The sequence below is a fragment of the Chelonoidis abingdonii genome, chromosome 14, assembly GCF_003597395.2.
Source record: "Chelonoidis abingdonii isolate Lonesome George chromosome 14, CheloAbing_2.0, whole genome shotgun sequence".
Lineage (NCBI taxonomy): Eukaryota > Metazoa > Chordata > Testudines > Testudinidae > Chelonoidis > Chelonoidis abingdonii.
The window spans coordinates 31,408,616-31,429,539 of NC_133782.1; the positions used below are offsets into that span (position 1 = coordinate 31,408,616).

The 20,924-nt window shown below is 46.6% G+C and overlaps 1 protein-coding gene across 8 annotated transcripts in view; it reads left to right on the forward strand.

Moving 5' to 3' along the window:
• NDRG3 (NDRG family member 3) overlaps positions 1 to 20,924 on the forward strand; it is a 110,451-nt gene that overhangs the window by 70,766 nt on the left and 18,761 nt on the right. For all 8 annotated transcript variants that reach the window (XM_075072343.1, XM_032789264.2, XM_075072342.1 and 5 more), the window contains one exon: positions 4,730 to 4,765. In XM_075072343.1, the coding sequence (XP_074928444.1) occupies positions 4,730 to 4,765 (36 nt within the window). The remainder of the gene's footprint in view (positions 1 to 4,729; positions 4,766 to 20,924) is intronic.

Genomic DNA, 20,924 nt, shown 5'->3' on the forward strand with positions numbered 1-20,924 from the left:
AGCCTCACTGAGCTACCTGCATGCATAGTTGGCCATTATGTCTGTAGATGGACAAGCCCACTGGTGAGACAACACACTGCCAGAGGATTTCACAGGTGTTGTGAGCATAGGAATATTGGATGCAGGAATTCTAGGTTCTTTTCCAGGTTTGGAGAAAAGTCTCCATTTATGGTAGACCCACTCCTCTGTCTCCCCGGGCGCTGATCCCTTTCTGCTCCACTCCTTGCTGGATTTGAATCAGGCTGCTTTCTTTCTTCTCCTCTACCTGGGCCTGAAGACCACTGGCTAGAGATGTTGATTGAGAACAGACAGTGTCCCCTGCTCTCAGTTCTGATGGCCTAATAGTGGGAGGATCAATTGCAAGGAAAACCGGTGCAACCCCTGCAGCTCTTGGGCTGGAGCATGCTAGTTCTGTGATCCTCTGAGAATTTACTGCCAGCTTCTGATCAACCTCTACTGACATGTGCAAAGTGTGAGCATGCAACAATTTTTACGAGCAAAAGGTACATATTCTGACCTGCTCCAAAGCAAGGAAGGCACTAGAGAGTTCAGACAAAATGGTTGTAAGCATTTTTAGTATAGCAAATATATACTTTTCCACAACCTTGTTCTGAAAACAGTCAATGGACCGTTTAGCTAAATGTTCAAACAGAATTTTCAGCTGAGGCAGAGATTCAGCCTGAAACTGTCGAAGTTTGGGAAGTAACTGAAAGCAGGTACGGTCGTTATAGTAGAAAGAGTTGGCAACCTAGGCTATCGATATTCTGCGTTGCTCTGCCTAAAATCAGAAACTTTAGAGGTGAGTTCACCCCCGTAAGGTACCTACATGGGAGAAGATCTTATAACGAAGATTGGTGGATAAGCTGACGCTTGTGCCCCGTGGTCTCTCACGTGGTAACCTTCTTTCCGCCCACTCTCAAATTTTCCTTCGCTCCAAGGGGATTTAGAGGGATCTGGGCCTTGGGATCTTTGGTCTGCTGGGGGTGCACATGACTTGCCCGGAGTGGGGTATAGATCGGGCAGTGGCCTTTGGGCAAGTTGGCTTTGATATGTCCCGTTTCAGTTTTACACTAGAGCATCTTCAGATAACAGGTCACTGGGTTAAGTAATTACTGAAGACTGTAGGTGGAAGGACTAGGGTGTCTGTGGCTTTCCTTGGTTGTATGTGGCGGTTTTGGGTTGCCCTCGGGTTGTAGGGTTTATTGTCGGTTGCCCCTCGGTGTAGGGGTTATTGTCGGTGTGGCCCCTGGGTGTTCCCCTCTTTACAGTAGCTTTCGTTGGCTTCTGCCACCTCCATCCATTTGGCTCCAATCTCCCCCGCCTCGGTGAGAGTTTTGGGTTTCTCCATCTAGGATGTTACCATGTATGTCCTCAGGAACACGCATCCAAGAAGCTGCTCCATTTGCATGAAGGTTGGCGCAGTTGTCAAAGGTTTGAATCCTGGGTTCCTGATAGTCAGCTCACAATGCTTTCCCAAGTATGGCGTGTCGGAAATGACCCATCTGGTTTCCACTTTTTGGTTTCTAACCGCCGGGAGCGGGCGTGACCGGCGGTTATCCCATCTGGATCTGACTGGACTTGAAACAGTTATAATCGTATTTGTTCCCTTGGCATTTTTAGCCGCAACGTCTGCCAAGGTCCACTGAGGTGTGACCCAAGCTCTAGCATTACTGGTCTGCAGGGTGTTGTACCAACACAGCCCTGTCAAAATTTTCTAAGAAGGTCTCCGTGTCTTATGTCACCTCCTGTGTGAGTGGGAAATTTCCTGTGTGGTGAACAACAACTTGTGCCGGAGGCGTAGGATTGCCTGGTTCTGTTGCTTAGCCTGTTCTAACTCCAGGCCTGCCTGTGGGTCTCTCTTTGTCTCGCCATCTCTAGTTTGAGCCTTTCCATCTCTTGTTGTGTTTTTCCTTGTGTCGTTGGAAGCCTGCATGTTGTTCTTGTTCCCTTTATGGGTTGCCTTCCTGGGCTTCTTGTTCAGCCTTAATTGGTCCATTCTTCTTGTATGTTCCTTTTCGTGTCTATGCTTGTTGCAGTGCAATTTCCTTTTTAGCGCATCTTTGCCACTCATGGTTCTTTCTTGTGTTGGAGTGCCCTCTGGTGATGTTTGTTGCCTATTGCTTGGGCTTTCTGTCTCTTGAAATCTGACTAGCAACTGTTTTTGCTTCGTTCCTCTGCTGCTCTTGATATTTCAAATAATTAACAAACAAAGCCCTGTATTACCTGTTGTGTAGTGGCTGTATTTGATACTTGTTCCCAATTGTACAAAAGAACCATTGTGGCTCCCTTATGACTCTTGTGTTAAAATGCAAACTGCAAAAGCAGCAGGAAAAAAGTTTTTCTCTCTAGCACTTTAAAACCAACCCCTTTCTCACTGCTAATCCCTAGCAGGGAAAGAAAAATATATATCTACGGGCTTCTGGATTCGTATTTCCACACCTCTGCCACCATGTGGTTAAACGTCTGTCCAAATCTGGACCTTAGCGTCAAAACGGTGCTTACTGATGTTCCCCCAAGCTTGTACCAGCTTCGGATCTTTATCTCGCTGGCCACAGATAGATTCTGGCTCCTATCAGCCCAGGTGTCCCCAATATTCCTTGGGGGGACCCCTCTCTGGCCTCCGCCAACTTCCTGGAAAGACCCCCAAGTCAGAAGTATGATTACGTAAGGAATTATCTCCCCTCCCTTCCCCCTCTCTCTCAGTGTTCTGCTCTGAGCAACCTGAGGGAATGATGCAATCTCTTTACATCACGAATACCGAGAAACTGCCTCCTGCTTCTGCCAAGAGACAGCCCTCGAACACAGGGAAACAGAATAATCTTACCTCTATTCCGTGTAACTTTTCCCGTAGCTTGTTCCCGCCCTGGACAATAGGGAAAGTAAACCACAGAGGCCGGGTCCCGTCCCCCTAGCTGTCACACAGAGTAGACAGAGCTCCGGGGCCACAGAAATTTGCTCTTTCCCTTGCGCTCACTAGGAAAAAAACTCCCACAAGTTTTAAAGAAAAAAACTTTATATAAAAAAAAGAAAGAAACTTACATCTACTAACATTGCATTAAGAAAGTTCAATACAGGATGTGGCTTTAAGAAAATAGGAATAACAGTCTGATTTAAAAGAGAGCCCAAGTAACCAGTCCAGCAAATTCAACACCCGTGTAATTACAAACCAAAGCACATAACAGCTTATTGCTTTGGTTCCTTTGTACTCACACTTGATAGTAGAATATTAGAAAGAAGATTGGAGTTAGACAAAAAGCTTGTTTACTCACAGCCGAGGAAAACAAAAAGACCCCGAGTTTCCAGTTCCCTCCAGGTCTCTGATTGGTCCTCTGGTCAGGTGTTTGGTTCCCCCTTTGTTCACCCTTTACAGGTAAAAGAAAATTAACCCTTACCTATCTACTTATGACAGTTAACAGGTGATTTCACCCATCTGTAAGTACCTACATGGGGAGAAGATCTTATAATGGAAGGCTCTTCAGTATGGCAGACAAAGGCATAATAAGTTTGTCTAATAGCTGGAAGCAGAAGCTAGACTAATTCACACTAGAAATAAGGTCCAACTTTTTAATAGTGAGGCTAATTAACACTGGAACAAATTACCTTGGGAAGTGGCAGATCCTCTATCCCTTGAAACCTTTAAATCAAGATTGGATGTCTTTCTAAAAGATCTGCTCCTGTTCAGTAGTCGTGGGTTTGATGGAGGAATTGCTGGGTGGATTCTCTGGCCTGTGCTATGCAGGAAGTCAGACTAGCTGGTCACAATGGTCCCTTCTGGCCTTAATCTATGAATTGGTAAATATCCACCATCCCCCTAAGTGAATGGGGGTTTGGTTTCATTTAAGGTATAACAGGGACATAGAGAATTTTGTGAAACTAAGATTTAGCAGTATTGCCTTAAGTAATTCTGCATTCAGATCGATAATGGCAGCTGGGATGAGCAGACCTCCTAATGAAACTAGTGCTCTTCATTCTCTCCGGTCACTTCCCTTATGGACAGGTTATTCCATAATTACTTACTGAAGGGTTCTTGAACCTGCTTCTGATGCTGGACATGGTCAGAGACTTATGGCTTGTGTACAGTAGAGCAGTGGGTCTCAATCTTTCCAGATTCCTTGTCTTGCATACCCCAAGTTTCACCTTACTTAAAAACTGTTTGCTTACAAAATCAGAGCTAAAAATACAAAAGGGTCACAGCACACTAGCACTGAGGAAGTGCCGACTTTCTCGTTTTTACCATATAATTATAAAGTAAACCAACTGGAATATAAATATTGTACTCTGTGTATAGTATATAGAGCAATGTAAGCAATTCTGTGTGAAATTTTAGTTTGTACTGACTTTGCTAGTGCTTTCTCTGTAGCTCATTGTGAAACTAGGCAAATATCTGGAAAAGTTGCTGTACCCCCGGAAGACCTCTGCCTACCCCTGCGGTGCTTGTACCCCTGGTTGAGAAGCACAGCAGTAGTCTTGGTCACTGTGTCAGCAGAGCTGGTAAGACAGTGGCAGGAGGAAACTGCTGGCCTAGTTACGCTACCTCCCCAAACAGCATCAGCTAAGTGGCAAGTAGCACTCTGCTGTTGGCATAGCTGTGTCCACATCAGGGGTTTTGCCGGCGTAGCTATGTTGACTTCACCCAACATAGTTATGCCTAGCTGTTGACAGCAGATTTGTCGGTTTGTTCTGGGGGAGCCATGCTGAACACTGACGGTTTTTCTTTTCTCATTGACAGAATGCTGCTCGGAACTTCCAGGACTTTGACTGCCAGGTAAGGAGCATGCAGCCAGAAGGGATCTGTTACTGACAGCCTCTGCACAGAAAGCAGCAAATGGCCCATGTTGTAACGAATGCTGAACGCAGACATGACCCGACATAGTTCAGATGGGCTTTTATTAGCTCAGTCTTCTGCCTTGAGCCTATAAAGATTTCACTGAGCAAAACGGAAAAATCTCCTGGGAAGCAGCCTCCAGTCCTGGGCCTTCTCCCTCCCTCTGTTTCACTGTCTATGTTAACAAGACCATCGCCCACCCAGCTCAGCTTCCCCTGCAGTGAAGTCCCAGTGCCAAATGGTGACACAGTGAGCTCCATGACAGGAATGTCAAATTAGGGCTCAGACTGAGCTGCAGGATTCAGTGAGTTGGCAAGGAAATTCCTAATACCATCAAACTCTTTCAGGGATGTCTAAAGTAGCGAAGGGAAGTGGTGGGACAGCTGGGTTTGTTCTTGCTGTGTTCCTCCTATGCACTGCATCAGTCAGGCAGTGCCTGCTCTTTCCTGCATCTCTGCCCTCCGCTCATGAGCTCTACCATTTGGCAATGTATACTTATCAAAGGGCATGGATGTGTAGCTTTGGGAGGAGGAACGGGGGGAGTAATTCCTGTTGTCCTGCAAAGTGGCAGTCTCAGCAAATAAGCGGTATCGTTTTATTGGTAAAACAGAGGCCTGGGAGTGGAGCTGGAAGCTGTCGCTAGACGTGGCTAGTTGCTTGTATTCTGGACATGCTCCTCTGGCGCACTGTACCATGTTTGCTGTTGTAGCAACACCCAGTGCTGAACAGATTTGTCTCTTGTAAGTTGGTTACTTGCAACATGTTAAACTCATGCAGCTCTACTGCGTGTGCCAGCAAATTGGTGTGAAGACGCAGATCCCACCCCGCGCATTGGCTGACAAGGGGGCAGGGGGCACAATGACTTGTTCTTGCCGTAGTTCAGTTGGTTCAGCACTCTGAAGATGTGAAGTGCTAAATAGCATTGGGATCAGTTGACGTAGAGATGGGCAGATTGCCTGACGCCCAGTCTGGCAAAGCTGTAGTAATTCCTCCTGATACGCTTCATCCTGACAGACCAGTGCAGAAGACAACCGTGGTCTCTGCCTTGTTGCTACAGAATGATCCCTGCAGAGGAACAATTAAACCGCATGGCTTCCCTGTATTGCAGTTGGTGTGATTCTTCATTGGGCAGCACATGGCATTGGTGTTATCTGGCAGGCTTGTTGGGGGCAGGCCCAAGCTGCTCTGCCAAGTGATACCCCATCCTGCACCCAGTCAAAACAGACTGGAGCAACACATGGAACCATGCGTGGCTGTTGGCTTCTCTTCCTCCCCTGCTGTGAGGACTCTGCTGCTATTCCAGCATTCTGCTTGTGAAGAGCAGGGCCAGCGCTCACTGCTGTGATGTGCTAGCAAAGTAGCTGCAGAAGTGGGCTCTCAAGGGCCGTCTGACTCAACTCTATATAAAACTCAGCTTTTTAGAGGGAATGTTTCCTCTGGCTGCCCGAAAAGGCAGAGCCATAAATGCAGCAGCGATCAGGCAGTTCGTCTCACAGTGTCTTTGGGGAGCCCCCTATCAAAAGATACAAAGTACTGGTTTCTGAGCATGCAGGATGCGACAATCCAGGGCAGCTGGGCTCCAACTCTGCCTACTGGGCCTAGTTATCTCAGCTGCAAGTGGATTTCAAAATTGCCATTGTTCTGAAGTCCTCAGGGCATTAATCAAACCCTGATACAGCTGCAGTGTCCAGAGGGGTAGGGGAAGACAGCAGCAGTGACTCTGGATCACTTTGCTTTTGTTGCCTTCAAAGTAGCTAATGCAATGAAAACAGGTTCCCCCACCATCCTGTTTGTGTGCAGGAAAGGGCGAGGGGAGCTCAGGTACCAGGCCTGGTTGCGCTGGGGAGAGGCACACAGGTTTGTAAGGCTTGGTCCTAGGAGGGAAGCAGTGGTACTGTGCATGGGGCCTGGGATCTGTATGTGTGTGAGCAGCACGGATGCAGTGTGCTTGGGTCAGGAGGTGATCAGGGATCATGGAGCGCAGGCCCTATCTGCTGGGGCCTGTGTATGGTGAGTAAGGGGAGCACAAGGGCACTGTGCTTGGGGCCTGGGGTTGGGAGAGGGCAGTAGTAACCGTTCCCTGGGCATCTTCTGAATCTGCAAAGCAGCCTAGGCTTTGCCTGTTCGGAGCTGGCTCCCTCTCTCTCCCTGCTGGCAGCTGTCCAAGCTTGGCAGAAGGTGCTGGTCCAGAAGGGAGGCAGGAAAGCCCCCATGGTATAAAAGGCCTCGCTTCTCTTCAGCCCCCCTTTCCCATCAAGCCGCACCATCTCCCACACGCTCTCCCCAAGGCACACCCCAGTCTGTAGAGACTGACTAGACATGTTTGGAACACAGGGGAACCCTACCCCATGGAAAGAGGGTGGGTAGCCAGCGAAGCCATATGTGGACGAGCTCCATGTGGTCCTGTTCTGCCCTCACTTGTTTCAACCCCAGGCCCTCTCAAAGTGGCAGAGTAGCTGAGGCCTGCATTCGCCCCATGCTGCTGAATCGTGGCAGAGTTGCCAAGCAGCCCCGTAGCCAGCAGACGGCAGTGAAGTGAGCGCCGGCAGAGGAATGCCTGATCTTGGTGGGTTGGATCAATGGAGGACCAGTGTCCATGGCAACAACTGAGCCGGAGACAGGATGCTGCTTGCAGGAGCTCTCAATTCATTGTAGTGTCTTTTTAGCATCCAGTTACAGCTGCTTTTGCAATTCAGTACTGCCGCCACCGCCTCCTCCTTCTGCCACGTGCCACTGCGGGGCACAGCTGTCTGCCTCAGCCATCCGCATGCCAAGGAATGCTGGATCAGACCTAAGCAGTGGCTTTAGGTTCCTACCACTGCTGGAACTTACTATCTGTTACATCAGCTCAGACCTGAGGCTGGTCTAATTGAGTCTCCTGTCTGTGACAGTGGCCTGTACAAGGAGCATGAAATCTACACCCATAAGCCAGTAGTGCAGTGCTGGAGGGAGAGGGGAAGGGCTGCGCTCTTTCTTGTCTTGGGAGGGGGTCTGAGATTTTTACAAAGGGAGTACAAAAGGATGTCACCTGGTGACAGGGCTATGACATAATAGTATTCTCTTCCACAGTATCCTCCCCAAGCCCCTCTTTGTAAGTATCCCTGTGAACAAAGCCTGTAGCACAACTGTGTCAAAGAGCTACTTGCCGATAGCAGCTCTGCAGCGTCGGGTTTGATTACGTGTGTATTTCACTGGCCTCTTTCTCAGCAGGCTGGGAACTGAAATGGACGAAAATATTGTTCTCTGATTGTGAGGAACTGATGCATCAAACGCATCACTTGGGGTTAGTGGCAGAGTCCAGACACTGCCAGAGGGTAGCTTTGCCTCTGTTTGGAGAGCAGAGATCTCTTTCTGGGATTGGGAGGACAGTTGTTATTCCTGTTTGATTTGTATTTCATTTGTGACCAGGGTTCACGTTTTTCAGCAGTCACTATTAACAGTGACTAGCCCTGAGTCCAACTTTCCTGTCCAGTTTAACTCACCCCTTTTAGGCTTGGCAGGATGTTTCTGAAGCCATTATTTCATGCATTAACTTCATATTAAGCAGTATGATGTTTGCCTTGTTCTTTTTGAAGTGGCGGCGGCAGCATTGACCCTGTTGTGTCCAGAACTGTGATCCAGCCCAAGCATTTTTTTGAGTTCAGACCTGGGAGCCAGAGCAGCGTGTCCACTTCATTCTTAATACACCAGCTACTGTAATTCCTCCAGTGATGAATTAACAAGCCCTAAAACTAGGGCATTCTAGACCATGGACAGACAACTTTAAGGAGTAGAGGACCGCAAAGTTCACTAAAATCATTTGATGGGTCATGCTGTTTTTTTGGATTCTACATAACCCCAATGTTGTTGTGTACACATGGAATTGTTCTCTTGAACAGAGCAGCATGGAGAAGCTTTCCACTTGTCTTTTTGCATCCCAGCTGACCAGTGGACAAAACCCTCATGTAGCCACCACTAAACAGAACTAGCCATAGACAAACTAATAGCTGAGAAATACGGGCACCAGTATTTCCATTAATGCACACCTCAAATAGTCTGATACACATTCCCTTCTTTCTGACTTACGCTGATATCCCTCTTTACCATCACCAGGAAACTGTCCCTGACTTTAGGCGCTTTGTCCCCAGCTTTGGGCTTAGCTCACATCCATGGGCACAACACACATCTAAACCTTTACTAGCTAGAAGTAAGAACTGAAGGAAAATGAGATTCCACCTATTTCTTCTTTGCAGGGAGCCAAAAAAGCTTTCCTGCTTCCAGATGTGTGATCTGAGTGAATTGGAACCTGTCTAACCAAACTTGCTGCGTAGCTAGGGTACCTAGCCATGCTGGGCTTAGAGCCCACTCTGACAGGATTGTAGGAAATCCTGTAACAGGAGATCTGCAGGGTGGCTGCCTGATATTAGTGCATGTGTTCACCAAGCACTGCAGACAAACTGTCTCTTCAGATATGCACCTTCGGGCAGATATGAAATGAAACAAGTAGAGATGGTTTTTTCTGTCCTATTCTCCTTGTCCTGGGTTTTTCACTGTAGTGAGTTCCTTTGGGATGGCTAGTCTGGAGCCAGAGAAATGAACTTAGCAAGTAAAATCTTTCCTCCTGTGGCCCCAGACAGCAACTCCTCAGGTTCTCCCAGGAGTGGAATAGTGTCGTATTTTTGATCAGTGCTTCCTGTTCATAAGAAATGCCTGGCTTCATTTGTCTACCAATTGGTCTGTGCAAGGTCAGAATGAAATCTGGGGCTCACAAAGGATGGGTGCAAGTCTAGAGCTGCCAAAAGGTCTAGTCCCTCTTAGGCTCAGCTGTTACCTAGACCCACAGAAATGAGATTAGCGGGTAAATTCTCATGTACCCAGTTACAGTGATGCAAAGGAACAGGGTCCCAGACTAGATGGCCCAGTGATCCAGCATGGTAGTGGCTGTTCCTATGGAAACAGCACGACCTTACACAGAATGGTCCAGTCCACAGGAATAGGGGGGCAGGACACTCTGCCCAAAATATCTCATGCTTTTACCTTATAGACTCTATGGGGTCCCTGAACCACCACCATAAGATTTACCCTTCTGTTTGGCTCTTGGAAAAACATTTTCATTTAGTGCAGACAGCAGCCTGCATTAAATGAAAATGTTCTTGTTTAACTGAACACCTACAATTACTGCCATGTCCCCTCCATGTCTGATACGTTCATCTTTATCCGGCTCATATGTTTGCATGCAGTAGATCACGGGTTCCCAAACTGTGGTACAGGCAGTCCTCAACTTTATTACGTTCGACTTACGACGAACGGCACTTAACGACTTATGACAATTGGTTTCGACTTTACGACACTTGGTCCTTCAATGGAGTGTATTGTGGTTTTGAGTTACAATGTTTCAACTTAGGACACAATTTTCAGGAACCAATTGTGTTATAAGTGTGAGAACTGCCTGCACATGAGTTTCATGTTCTATCAATTCACTTCATGACAAGTTATAAAGAAGGCAGCATGTGAATTAATAAAATTTGGAACTATTGCAGTAGAGGCTTCTTACATAGTTAAATGGGCTTAATTGCTGTGCCTCTCCTGTCCCTGTGGACCCTGCTAACCAGCCACTTTAAAAGGGCAACTTTTCCTTCATGTTTAACAAAATACAAAGGGGTAGGGGGAGGGGAATCCTTCCAAGCCTCCCTGAATCACAACAAAATCAAAAAGAGACATGTCCAATTTTTAAAAACCCCGTAGGGCTCATCTGTAAATCCTTTCCAGTTTGCTGTCTGGCTCTCTGTTCTTTGCTCATGCAGCGAGTTGCCCAACTTGCCATGAATTGTAAGTGAAACTGCTTCAGGCTCTACCTTCCTGAAAGACAAGTAGGTAGAAGGGGACCCACATTTTTCCCAGCTGCGGGAACGCACAGGCAGAAACCAGGAGTACAAGGGCAAGTTCAGTCTGAAATTATTGACTTAAAACCCCTCTATACATTTTGAGTCAATTTTCAGAATAGAACTGCACTTTGGAGAATTCCTTATCCAACACAAGCCATGAATTGTTATGGAGTCACTGACTTGCCCATGAAATTGGTCAGTTTTGGTTTTTCGCAGTCCTATCCCTCTGGCTGTATCTTTGCCCGATTTTTCACCCTCTCCCTCTGTTTCTGTGGAGTTATATGGTATGTCCCTATTTTTCTCCCCCAACATACATCTTCATGGATTTCCAGTACTGTCACAACTGCACTTGTTCTGGTACTGAGCTTTGAATCACAGTTTTCATAGACTCTGAGGTCTTATCTGCATGCAGAATGGCACAGGTTGAACTTATGGTATGATTTTTAAATTGATTTAGTTAAACTGGTGCAAAAGGGTGGATGAGCAGAGATATTGGTTTAAACCAGGCTTCTTTGCTTTAGCTTAATTCCATAAGGAACAGGTTTAAATGAAATCTGAATACGTCTGGTTTAAGTGGAAATAAGTGTGTTCCCAGAGGCCACTGTTTTAACTAAATAGTGCAAATTGGTGCACAGACAAGGCCTATGCTAGAAGTGAGTTTTCCTCACTCTTGTACTCTGAAACTGCGTTAGACTGAGCTGAGCTAATATTAAGAACATCCTTCTTCAGTAGGATGGTTTCAGAGAACACAATCTTACACGATCTGTCTTGTTGGAACATTAACTCTTTGGTGTTCAGAGTCTTGCCTTTCCCAGACATGGACTGAGCAGAGCAGAGGTCAGGCGCATATCAACCGTGGGTAAGCAAATCTCATGCTTCAGACCATAAGCTGATTTGCCTGCAGGGTCAGAAGTCATTTTCCTCATGTCTGAGCCTTTCACAATTGACCGGAGCCACTGTGGACTTTTCTCTTGGTAGAATATTACACTGGCTTGCACCACGTTCTGATCTAGTGTGACAAATCCAGAACTTGTTCCAGGTGAATGCTCGAGTTTCAGAGTGCTCTGCATTAGGTTGTCAGTTGTTCATGTTTTGCGATGAATGTTTAGCTGCTAAGAAGATAAATTAATTGAGTCCCAGCTCCTATTTTCAGAAGTGGTATGGAGGGGCTCCCAGCCTGTCTGCCTGCATTGCAGCTGACCAATGGAGGACATCATGCTCCTTTTCTGATACCCATTTAGCCACCACTAAACACAGCTAGATGCTGATAAACAATGGTCAGTGTTCCAGGGTGCCATTACTCTATTTAAAATAACCCCTGAATAATCTGCTAACCATTTGACATGAGAGTAAACAGTAGGTTTGGCACATGGCTTACAGGCCTTTGTAAATTTCTTCCTTTTTCATTAGTAGCAGTAATCTAGTTCATTCTCTGAAATAAAATGTATTAACCTAGAATCTCAGACCCCCATCACACTCCAGCTTTGTGAGCTCTAATGAAATGCTGGGCTGAGCTTATCCCCCCTTAGTAAGCAGATGGCAGATTAAATGGTCTTGTTGAGAGCTGGCTGATGGGCAGATGATGTTGGTGACCTGCAGTTAGTGGAATTGAGTTTGTGTCTTTTTAGTGCCGGCGCACCCTTTGTGTTTGTTTTGAGAGGCGAATGCCTTGTTGACATAAAATTCTCCGCCTTTTCCTGACACTCCTGACATTTGAAATGTACATTGTCCTTTTAAAAAAATCCATTCTAGGGCTGTGACTTCTGCCTGATAGACAACAGCATTTAATCCATCTGTCTCTGGTACAGCTCCCTTGCCCCCCAAACAGAGAGAGAAGGGGGTGCTAATGTCGGCATACAACTTATGAAAGGTGAGCTGAGACCTGGAGCTGCTTTCTTGTCCATGCTGCCTAGCTGAAATGGTTCACGAGGGTTGGAAAGCCAGAATTCTGCAATGCCCAAAATAACAAGCAGCGTTGGAAAGCCAGGAGATTCAGATTCCAGATTAACCTGAAAAGAAATCCAGACATGATAAGATCATGAGGGGAAAAAAATGAAAAACTATCTTTAAAAATCAGTTTACTTTGAAATGACAAACCCTGTTATGTATTAATCGTAGTTGTATGATTATTTCATGATGTCACTACAGGACAGAGTTAAAGTTGTGTGGGTGCTTTCATTGCATTTCCACGCCTTCAAGTTTGAATTTATTTTACGTTGGCGTTTAACTCTGTATTTCCTGAGTTTATAATGGTTGCACTGGGGATAATTACAGTAATTACAGTTCTTCCCTAAATCATTGATATGTGCCCTCCACCTTAACTCTCTCTTAATGTAGCTTTTAGGGCTGTCAAATGATTAAAAAAATTAATCGTGCAATTAATCACTCTATTAATGATAGGATACCGTTTATTTAAAAAATTTTGGATGTTTTCTACATTTTCAAATATATTTATTTCAGTTACAACACAGAATACAAAGTGTACAGAGCTCACTTTATATTTATTTTTATTACAAATATTTGCACTGCAAAAACAAAAGAAATAGTATTTTTCAGTTCACCTAATACAAATACTGTAGTGCAATCTCTCTATCATGAAAGTTGAACTTACAAATATAGAATTATGTACCAAAAAACCTGCATTCAAAAATAAAACAATGTAAAACTTCAGAGGCTACAAGTCCACTCAGTCCTACTTGTTCAGCCAATCGCTCAGATAAACAAGTATGTTTACATTTGCAGGAGATAATGCTGCCTGCTTCTTGTTTACGTCACCTGAAAGTGAGAACAGGCATTTGCATGGCAGTGTTGTAGCTGATGTCGCAAGATATTTATGTGCCAGGTGCACTAAAGATTCATACGTCCTTCATGCTTCAACCACCATTCCAGCACACGTGCGTCCATGCTGATGACAGGTTCTGCTCGATAACTATCTAAAGCAGTGCAGACCAGTGCATGTTCATTTTCATCATATGAGTCAGATGCCAACAGCAAAAGGTTCTGTAGTTTCCGCATCAGAGTGTTGCTCTTTTAAGACTTCTGAAAGCATGCTCCACACCTGGCCCCTCTCAGATTTTGGAAGGCACATCAGAGTCTTAAACCTTGAGTCAAGTGCTGTAGCTATCTTTAGAAATCTCACATTGATACCTTCTTTGCGTTTTGTCAAATCTGCAGTGAAAGTGTTCTTAAAACGAACAACATGTGCTAGGTCATCATCTGAGACTGCTAAAAGATAAAATATGGCGGAATGCAGGTAAAACAGAGCAGGAGACATACAATTTTCCCCCAAGGAGTTCGGTCACAAATGTAATTAACGCATTATTTTTTTAACAAGCATCATCAGCATGGAAGCATGTCCTCTGGAATGGTGGCCGAAGCACGAAGAGGCATATGAATCTTTAGCGCATCTGGCAAACAAATATCTTGTGACACTAGCTACAACAGTGGCACGTGAACGCTTGTTCTCACTTTCAGGTGACATTGTAATTAAGAAGTGGGTAGCATTATCTCCCATAACTGTAAAGAAACTTATTTCTCTTAGCGATTGGCTGAACAATAGGTAGGACTGAGAGGACTTGAAAGCACTAAAGTTTTACACTGTTTTGTTTTTGAGTGCAGTTATGTAACAAAAAAAAATCCACATCTGTATGTTGCACTTTCAAGATAAAGATATAGCACTATGGTACTTGTATGAGGTGAATCGAAAAATACTATTTCTTTTGTTTATAATTTTTACAGTGCAAATATTTGTAATAAAAAATATGTTAGCACTGTACACTTTGTATTCTGTCAAGTATCAGAGGGGTAGCCGTGTTAGTCTGTATCTGTAAAAACAGCAAAGAGTCCTGTGGCACCTTATAGACTAACAGATGTATTAGAGCATGAGCTTTCGTGGGTGATTACCCACTTTGTATTCTGTGTTGTAGTAGTTGTTTCAATAATATTTGAAAATGTAGAAAAACATCCAAAATATTTAATAAATTTCAATTGGTATTCTATTGTTTAACAGTGCGATTAAAACTGCAATTTATCGCAATAATTTTTTTTAATTGTGATTAATTTTTTTGAGTTAATTGAATGAGTTAACAGCGATTAAACGACAGCCCTAGTAGCTTTTTCTCTGGAAATTCCAATTATTGCGTATATTGATCTGTCTCTTTAAGGTACTTGTCTGGCCCCTGTTTCTGTAGTATCTGAGCACCACACAATCCTCACAACACCCTGTGGGGTGTGGCTATTGTCCCCATTGTACAGCTGGGAACTGAGACACAGAGACATTATGGTCTTGGCTAACACAAAAGTTGTACCACTTGAGCTACCCCGGTATAGCTATATCAGTACGAGCCTCCTGGTGTGGACCCAGTTATACTGTATAAAGATGTTTATACTGAGCTTATTCCAGTGAATGTGGGGGAATAGGCTATACCGGTATAAAAGTATCCATACTAGGAGGTTGTACTGATTTAACTAGTTCTGTAATAAATCACACACCTAACTGACGTAGTTAAATGGTACAAAAAGCTGTGTGTAAACCAAGCCTTAGTGACCTGCCCGAGTCTGTGGTAGAGCAGAGAATTGGCCCTAATCATTGGACCATCATTATAGCGTATTGCTTCGTCAGAGAAGAGAGAACTCAATGTTGTTTGCATGGGCCTTGAGAAGCATAAAATACTGAACCATAATCAGGTGGATGATACCGAATGAGGAGTTATACACAAGTGGAGAAGTGGATGGATCCCTGAAGCTTCATTTCCTCACTCTTGAATATTGAATCTTTTGGAAAGTGTCGAATTTTTGTAAATAAAATGACATTTTTAGAGAGTTAGCAAGACTCCATGAAAACCCACTTACAAGTTACATTTTAGGACATGTGAATGTAATTCTTCCATGAAGCCTACTCAGAGAAATAGGAGCCCGAGCATTCACAACAGCTTTCTAACCTTTGACAATGGCGTGCTCCACTGGCTTCTCTTTTGAAGAGATTGGTTGGACGGGGATGTTAAATGTAAGTTCTCAAGACCAGTATAACAAGTTGGTGTCTGGAGCTCCTGTGCTGCTGTCTGTCACAAGGAGAATACAGGACCCTGGGCTGGGAAGGGATTCTGTGCAGTTCCTGCCTGCAGAAAATTCGTAGTGCCATGCCATTAACAAAGGTTGATCTGTCTTCATGTGTTATGCAACATCCACTAACAGTGCTTCAGAGTAGCTAATGAGCAATCTTGATACTTGCTATTACCATATGCAGCTGGACTTTGATCTAGTGTAAAGGGGCATTGTCAAGGTCAAGAGGCACAAAGTATAACCGTGCTGTTCTCGTCTGTTTTCAGAGTTCATGTACTTGCTATTTTAACACACACACACGGATGTTATGTTTTTAAAGCTGGATGATGCCTTAGCCGTGTCCTTGGCTTTCACATCTTTCATCGTGGTGCTGCTGGCACATGCTGTGCTTCGGCTTAGGAAGGACCCCTTCTGAATCCATCATTTGTGTGCAATAGAGCTCAACAGTAAACTATTGGGAGTTGTGGGGGAGGAGGGTGATTGAGGGGAGTGGAACTGCTCAGGCAAATGTCACTCCCCTGCGGTCTGGAAGTGCACTTTGCGAAGCACATGGGCCCTTCATAAATTAGCCCCCTCTTGTGATGAGAGTCTCAGGCCAGGTCTACACTATAAACTTACACGGTATAACTGTATCGCTCGGGTGTGCCCCTGAACAATGGGTTCTACCGACCTAGCCCCCAGTGTAGACAGTACTATGTCGACAGGAGGGCTTCTCCCGTCAACGTCGCTACAGCCTCTCATGGAGGTGGAGTAACTGCTCCAGTGGGAGAGCTTCTCCCATTGGCATTGTAGTGTCTTCACTGAAGCGCTACAGAAGCACAGCTGCATGGGTCTAGTTGGGCCATTGCAGTGCTTAAGTGTATAGCTGCCCTCACACTTCCCAGAATTCTTCCCCTCAGAGAGGAAGGAAAGACATGGTGTGAGTAACCTTGGAGGAGGGGGAAATTTAATAGCTGAGCAGTGGATGGCGAACTTCATTACAGCATGTTCCTGGTTCCAAAAGTCACCTGGAGAATTTCCTTTGTGGTGTTCAGAGTGAGAGGGAAAGAACTCGAACTTCTTGCTAACTAGAGCTTGTGCCGTCTTGCTTTGCTGTTCCAGCAGTGTTTCAAATCTATACTGGTCATACAGCCAGCCAAGAGCTCTCGTCGTAGTCTGCCGAACAATACACTGTCCAGACTTTCTTCTGTGGGCGGGGGGGGGGGGTCACACTCAGAGGCGTGCTGTGTGAAAGTGGTCACCAATACAAAAAGTTTGAAAACCATTGGTCTAACAAAACACATAACCTACAGTGACTCTTTGTGGGTCAGCATAGTAACCTCTGCTGAGTCACCAATTCTGCTAATTTCAACAAACTATTTATTATCTCAAAATATTTCTAGTATTATTATTCCTAGCTATTAGATGGTTTTCAGCTGGCAGTGGCTGAACGTACAAAATGGCTGACTGCAGTGCTATCAAATTCTGGGGTACACACAGGGGTGTCATATTCCGGTGCAACACAGCCAGCTACATTGTGGCATGACTGTAGCTTCCCTGTTTACACTAGGATTTTACAGCATGTTAGCTATCGCACTGTGGAGGTGGAGACACACCCTTTGGTCTGAGGTCACTGAAACAGAGGCTCTTCAGATAGGTGGCTTCCTTTCAAGCAAAAGGTGGAAATGGAACCCAGTGTTCACTTCCCCAATTGCATAGTTGATGCTGGTTGAAACACAGGTTTCATGGTTGGGTGTGCCCTTGTTCCTGCAAACCTCTTCTGGGCATGGATCTTGGGGCTGCTCTGAGTCAACCTCTGCTGTTTGTGAATCGCCATCTGAAGAAGTGAGGTTTTTTTACCCACAAAAGCTTATGCCCAAATAAATCTGTTAGTCTTTAAGGTTCCACCGGACTCCTCACTGTCTTCAGAGTTCTTCATTGTTCTTTGACTTGTTCCCAGCCTCCAATGCACTTTTAGTTTTTTATAGATGATATAGCCCCTCCCATTCTGCTGGACCTTCACCCATTGATATCCTGACTCAGGACCCGGATACCTGGATTACATAATATGGTGTGAGCTTGTGGGTTAGAAATAAACACTTCCTTTGGAGCTGATGGTGGCTGGCAGCTTCTCCAAAGGGACTTCCCAAGCCCACATTAAACGTGTGCTCCTGTGACTTGCTTTTCTGACTCCAGGAGGGCAGGATCTGCCAGTCACTCATGACTCAAACGGACACTGCAGACAAAGCATGAGCCTTTACTGCTGCAATTTCCAAATAGCCCTTGTTCGATGCATCCTTCCTGTTTGCTCCCGACCCTGCCAGCCTCTCTCTCCTCCCCGTCCTGTGATGGGGAGCGCTCTGAGGTTAACTGAAACAATCCTCTTGGTGCATTGAAATCAGTCTTCCTTTTTCATGCCCCCAGCAGTGTTGCCCACTAGAGCTGGAGCTCCGGGTCAGCTTGTGGTGCTGATGTGAAGTATAATGAGTTGTGCCTTGATGTGGCTTATCGTCATGACCTGAGCTGTTCTTGTGATGGTGTTACCCGCATAATCTAGGGCATCCTGCCTATACTCTACCAAGGGCTCAAGGCGTGACCCCTCTGCAGGACCTTTTCCCAGTGAAAAGCTGTGCTCTAAATATCTACTTATTAGCAGCACACAAAGAACACGTATGCCAAGCAAATCTCTTATGGTCACCGCTCCCAATGTCCCCCTCGTCTTGAGGTTCCTGGCAATGCCTCTGGACATCGCAGTCGTGCAGGGGGGTAAGAATTCCAGGAGCTTGATGTTGAACCACAGTCTGGAAATGGTTCCCAAAGAACTTTGCTTTTCATTTGCATTATATAGGTAAAATTATCACATTATCCCACATTCCTAAGTAACAAAAATTTGAACCATACACACTGGCACCTACATGTCCTCCTGCCTGCTTAAGTCTTCTACATTTTTTTTACGTTTAAATTGTAACGTATTTGTGACTTTTTGTTTGTGCAGATGGTCAGCATAAAAGCTCTGACTAGAACTTATTATACCATTTGTTGAGTTTCTCTTTATATCCTTCCTAAAATTTCCCAGCACCTGTGTGTCTTTACTTTACAACCTTGGTGGTTATAACTTTTGTAAGAGACATTCCTGGGGAGTGTATGTGGTGCGGGGGAGTGCTTTATCAGCAGCAGAACTTTTATTTATTTTATTTATTTGTTTCAGTGATGATTTCCTCAAATTTCACCCAAAGCTGTTTTAATATGGCGGGTTTGATCAGATCCTAGGCCTGCAGTGTTTTATGGCCCACAGAGCTAAGCTAGCACAGAGCGGGATTAATGTAACATTTGCTTTACTTTATGCAGAAGAAAATACTTCACCCTTCTCTTGTAAAGTGTTTGCTGAGTTTTCAGTAAAGATGGATGTGACATTACCCAGGGTACAGTCTGGACTGATGGATGGCTGTATCCTCTCAGTTCTCCAACCCACAGTACCTTTTACACTGCTTCACCATGAGAGCAGCCAGGGCCGGTGCAACCATTTAGGCGGACTAGGCGGTTGCCTGGGGCGCCAAAAAGCAGCACCCCCAATTTTTTTTTTAAGTGGTTGAACGGCCGCTGCAGCTGGGATCGAGAGGGACTCTGAGCTGCCATCGGCAGCAGGCAGCCCAGGGTGTCCCCTGGGTCAGTGCGCCACCGCGGCAGCCAGCAGCCCAGGGTTTATAGGGGGCAGGTTCTATATGTTTGCGGTGCTCGAGCACCAGCAATATTCAGGGCTGGGGGCCCTGCTCCAGCAATATTTGGAGCTGGGTCTCTCCCCGGCCCCCTGCGGGTCTCCCCCCTCCCACCCCACCGCCTCCGTGCCTCACAGAAAGCAGCGCAGCATCTCTCCCCTGCCTGCTTCTGTTGCTGGAGTAGAGCGGCTCCCGGCAGAACTGCTGTCTGCTGTCCCAGGGTCCTAGTGCCCCCCATCTCCTACTGGCAGGGCAGGCTGCCCTTACCCTGTGCTTCCGCCCTCATCCTGAGTCTCTCCAACACCGCAAACCCCTCAGCCCCCCACACCCTAATCCTCTGCCTCAGCCCTGATCCCCCCCACATCATGAATCCCTTATCCTCAACCCCAGTCCTCATCCCCCTGCACCCTAATCCTCTTCCTCAGCCCCCCTGCATCATGAACCCCTCTTCCTCAGCCCCAACCCTCATCCTCCTGCACCTTAATGCTCTTCCCTAGCCCTGACCTCCCCCTGCAGCATGAACCCCTCATCCTCAGCTCCAGCCCTCATCTCCCTGCACCCTAATCCCCTGCCTCAGCCCTGAGCACCCCCACATCATGAACCCCTCATCCTCAGCCCCACAGCCCTCATCCCACACCCCAGCCCTCTGCCCTAGCCCTGAGCCCAATCCTGCATCATGATCCCTCATCCTCAGCCCCAACCCTCAGCCCCCTGCACTCCCTCCTATCCCCAAACTCCCTCCCAGAGCATGCACTCCCTCCCAGAGCGTGCACCACCTCCCCTTTCCCACACACTCCTTCCCACCCCCAAACTCCTTCCCAGAGCCTGCACCTCTCACCCTTCTACACCCCCCACCCCAGCCTGCACCACTCCATCCCAAAGCCTGCACACCCTCACCTCCCTCCTGCACACCACCTCCTGCCCCAGCCCCAGAGCCTGAACCAGCACACCAGCACCCAACTCCATCCAAAGCCTGCACCCTCCTGCACCCTAATCCCCAGCTCGGACCTGCACCCCAGAGCTCCCCCAAACCCTCCCAGAGCCTTAGGCAAGTGGGGGTGGAGTTTGGGGGGGCAGGTTCTGGGCACCACCAAAATTTCTACAAACTTGCCACCCATGCCTGGGTCAGCGTGCCACCGGCAGCCTGGGGGTTCCACTGTGCAGTTGCTGCTTCACTTCTCCCACCTCCCAGGCTTGCGGCGCCAATCAACTGTTTGGCGCCACAAGCCTGGGAGGAGAATTAGAACAGGACAGCGTGCTCAGGGAGGACGTGGAGCAGAGGTGAGCTGGGGTGGGGAGGTACTGCAGGGCTCCTCGGGCCAGGGGGTGTGGAGCTTCCGCGGGGGCGGGGGGCACACTTCAGGGCGAGGAGCTGCTGCAGGGCTGGGGGGGCCCAAGGTGGAAGTTTCGCCTAGGGCGCGAAACTTCCTTGCACCGGCCCTGAGAGCAACCACTTCTGGTCTGCTCACAAACAGCCTC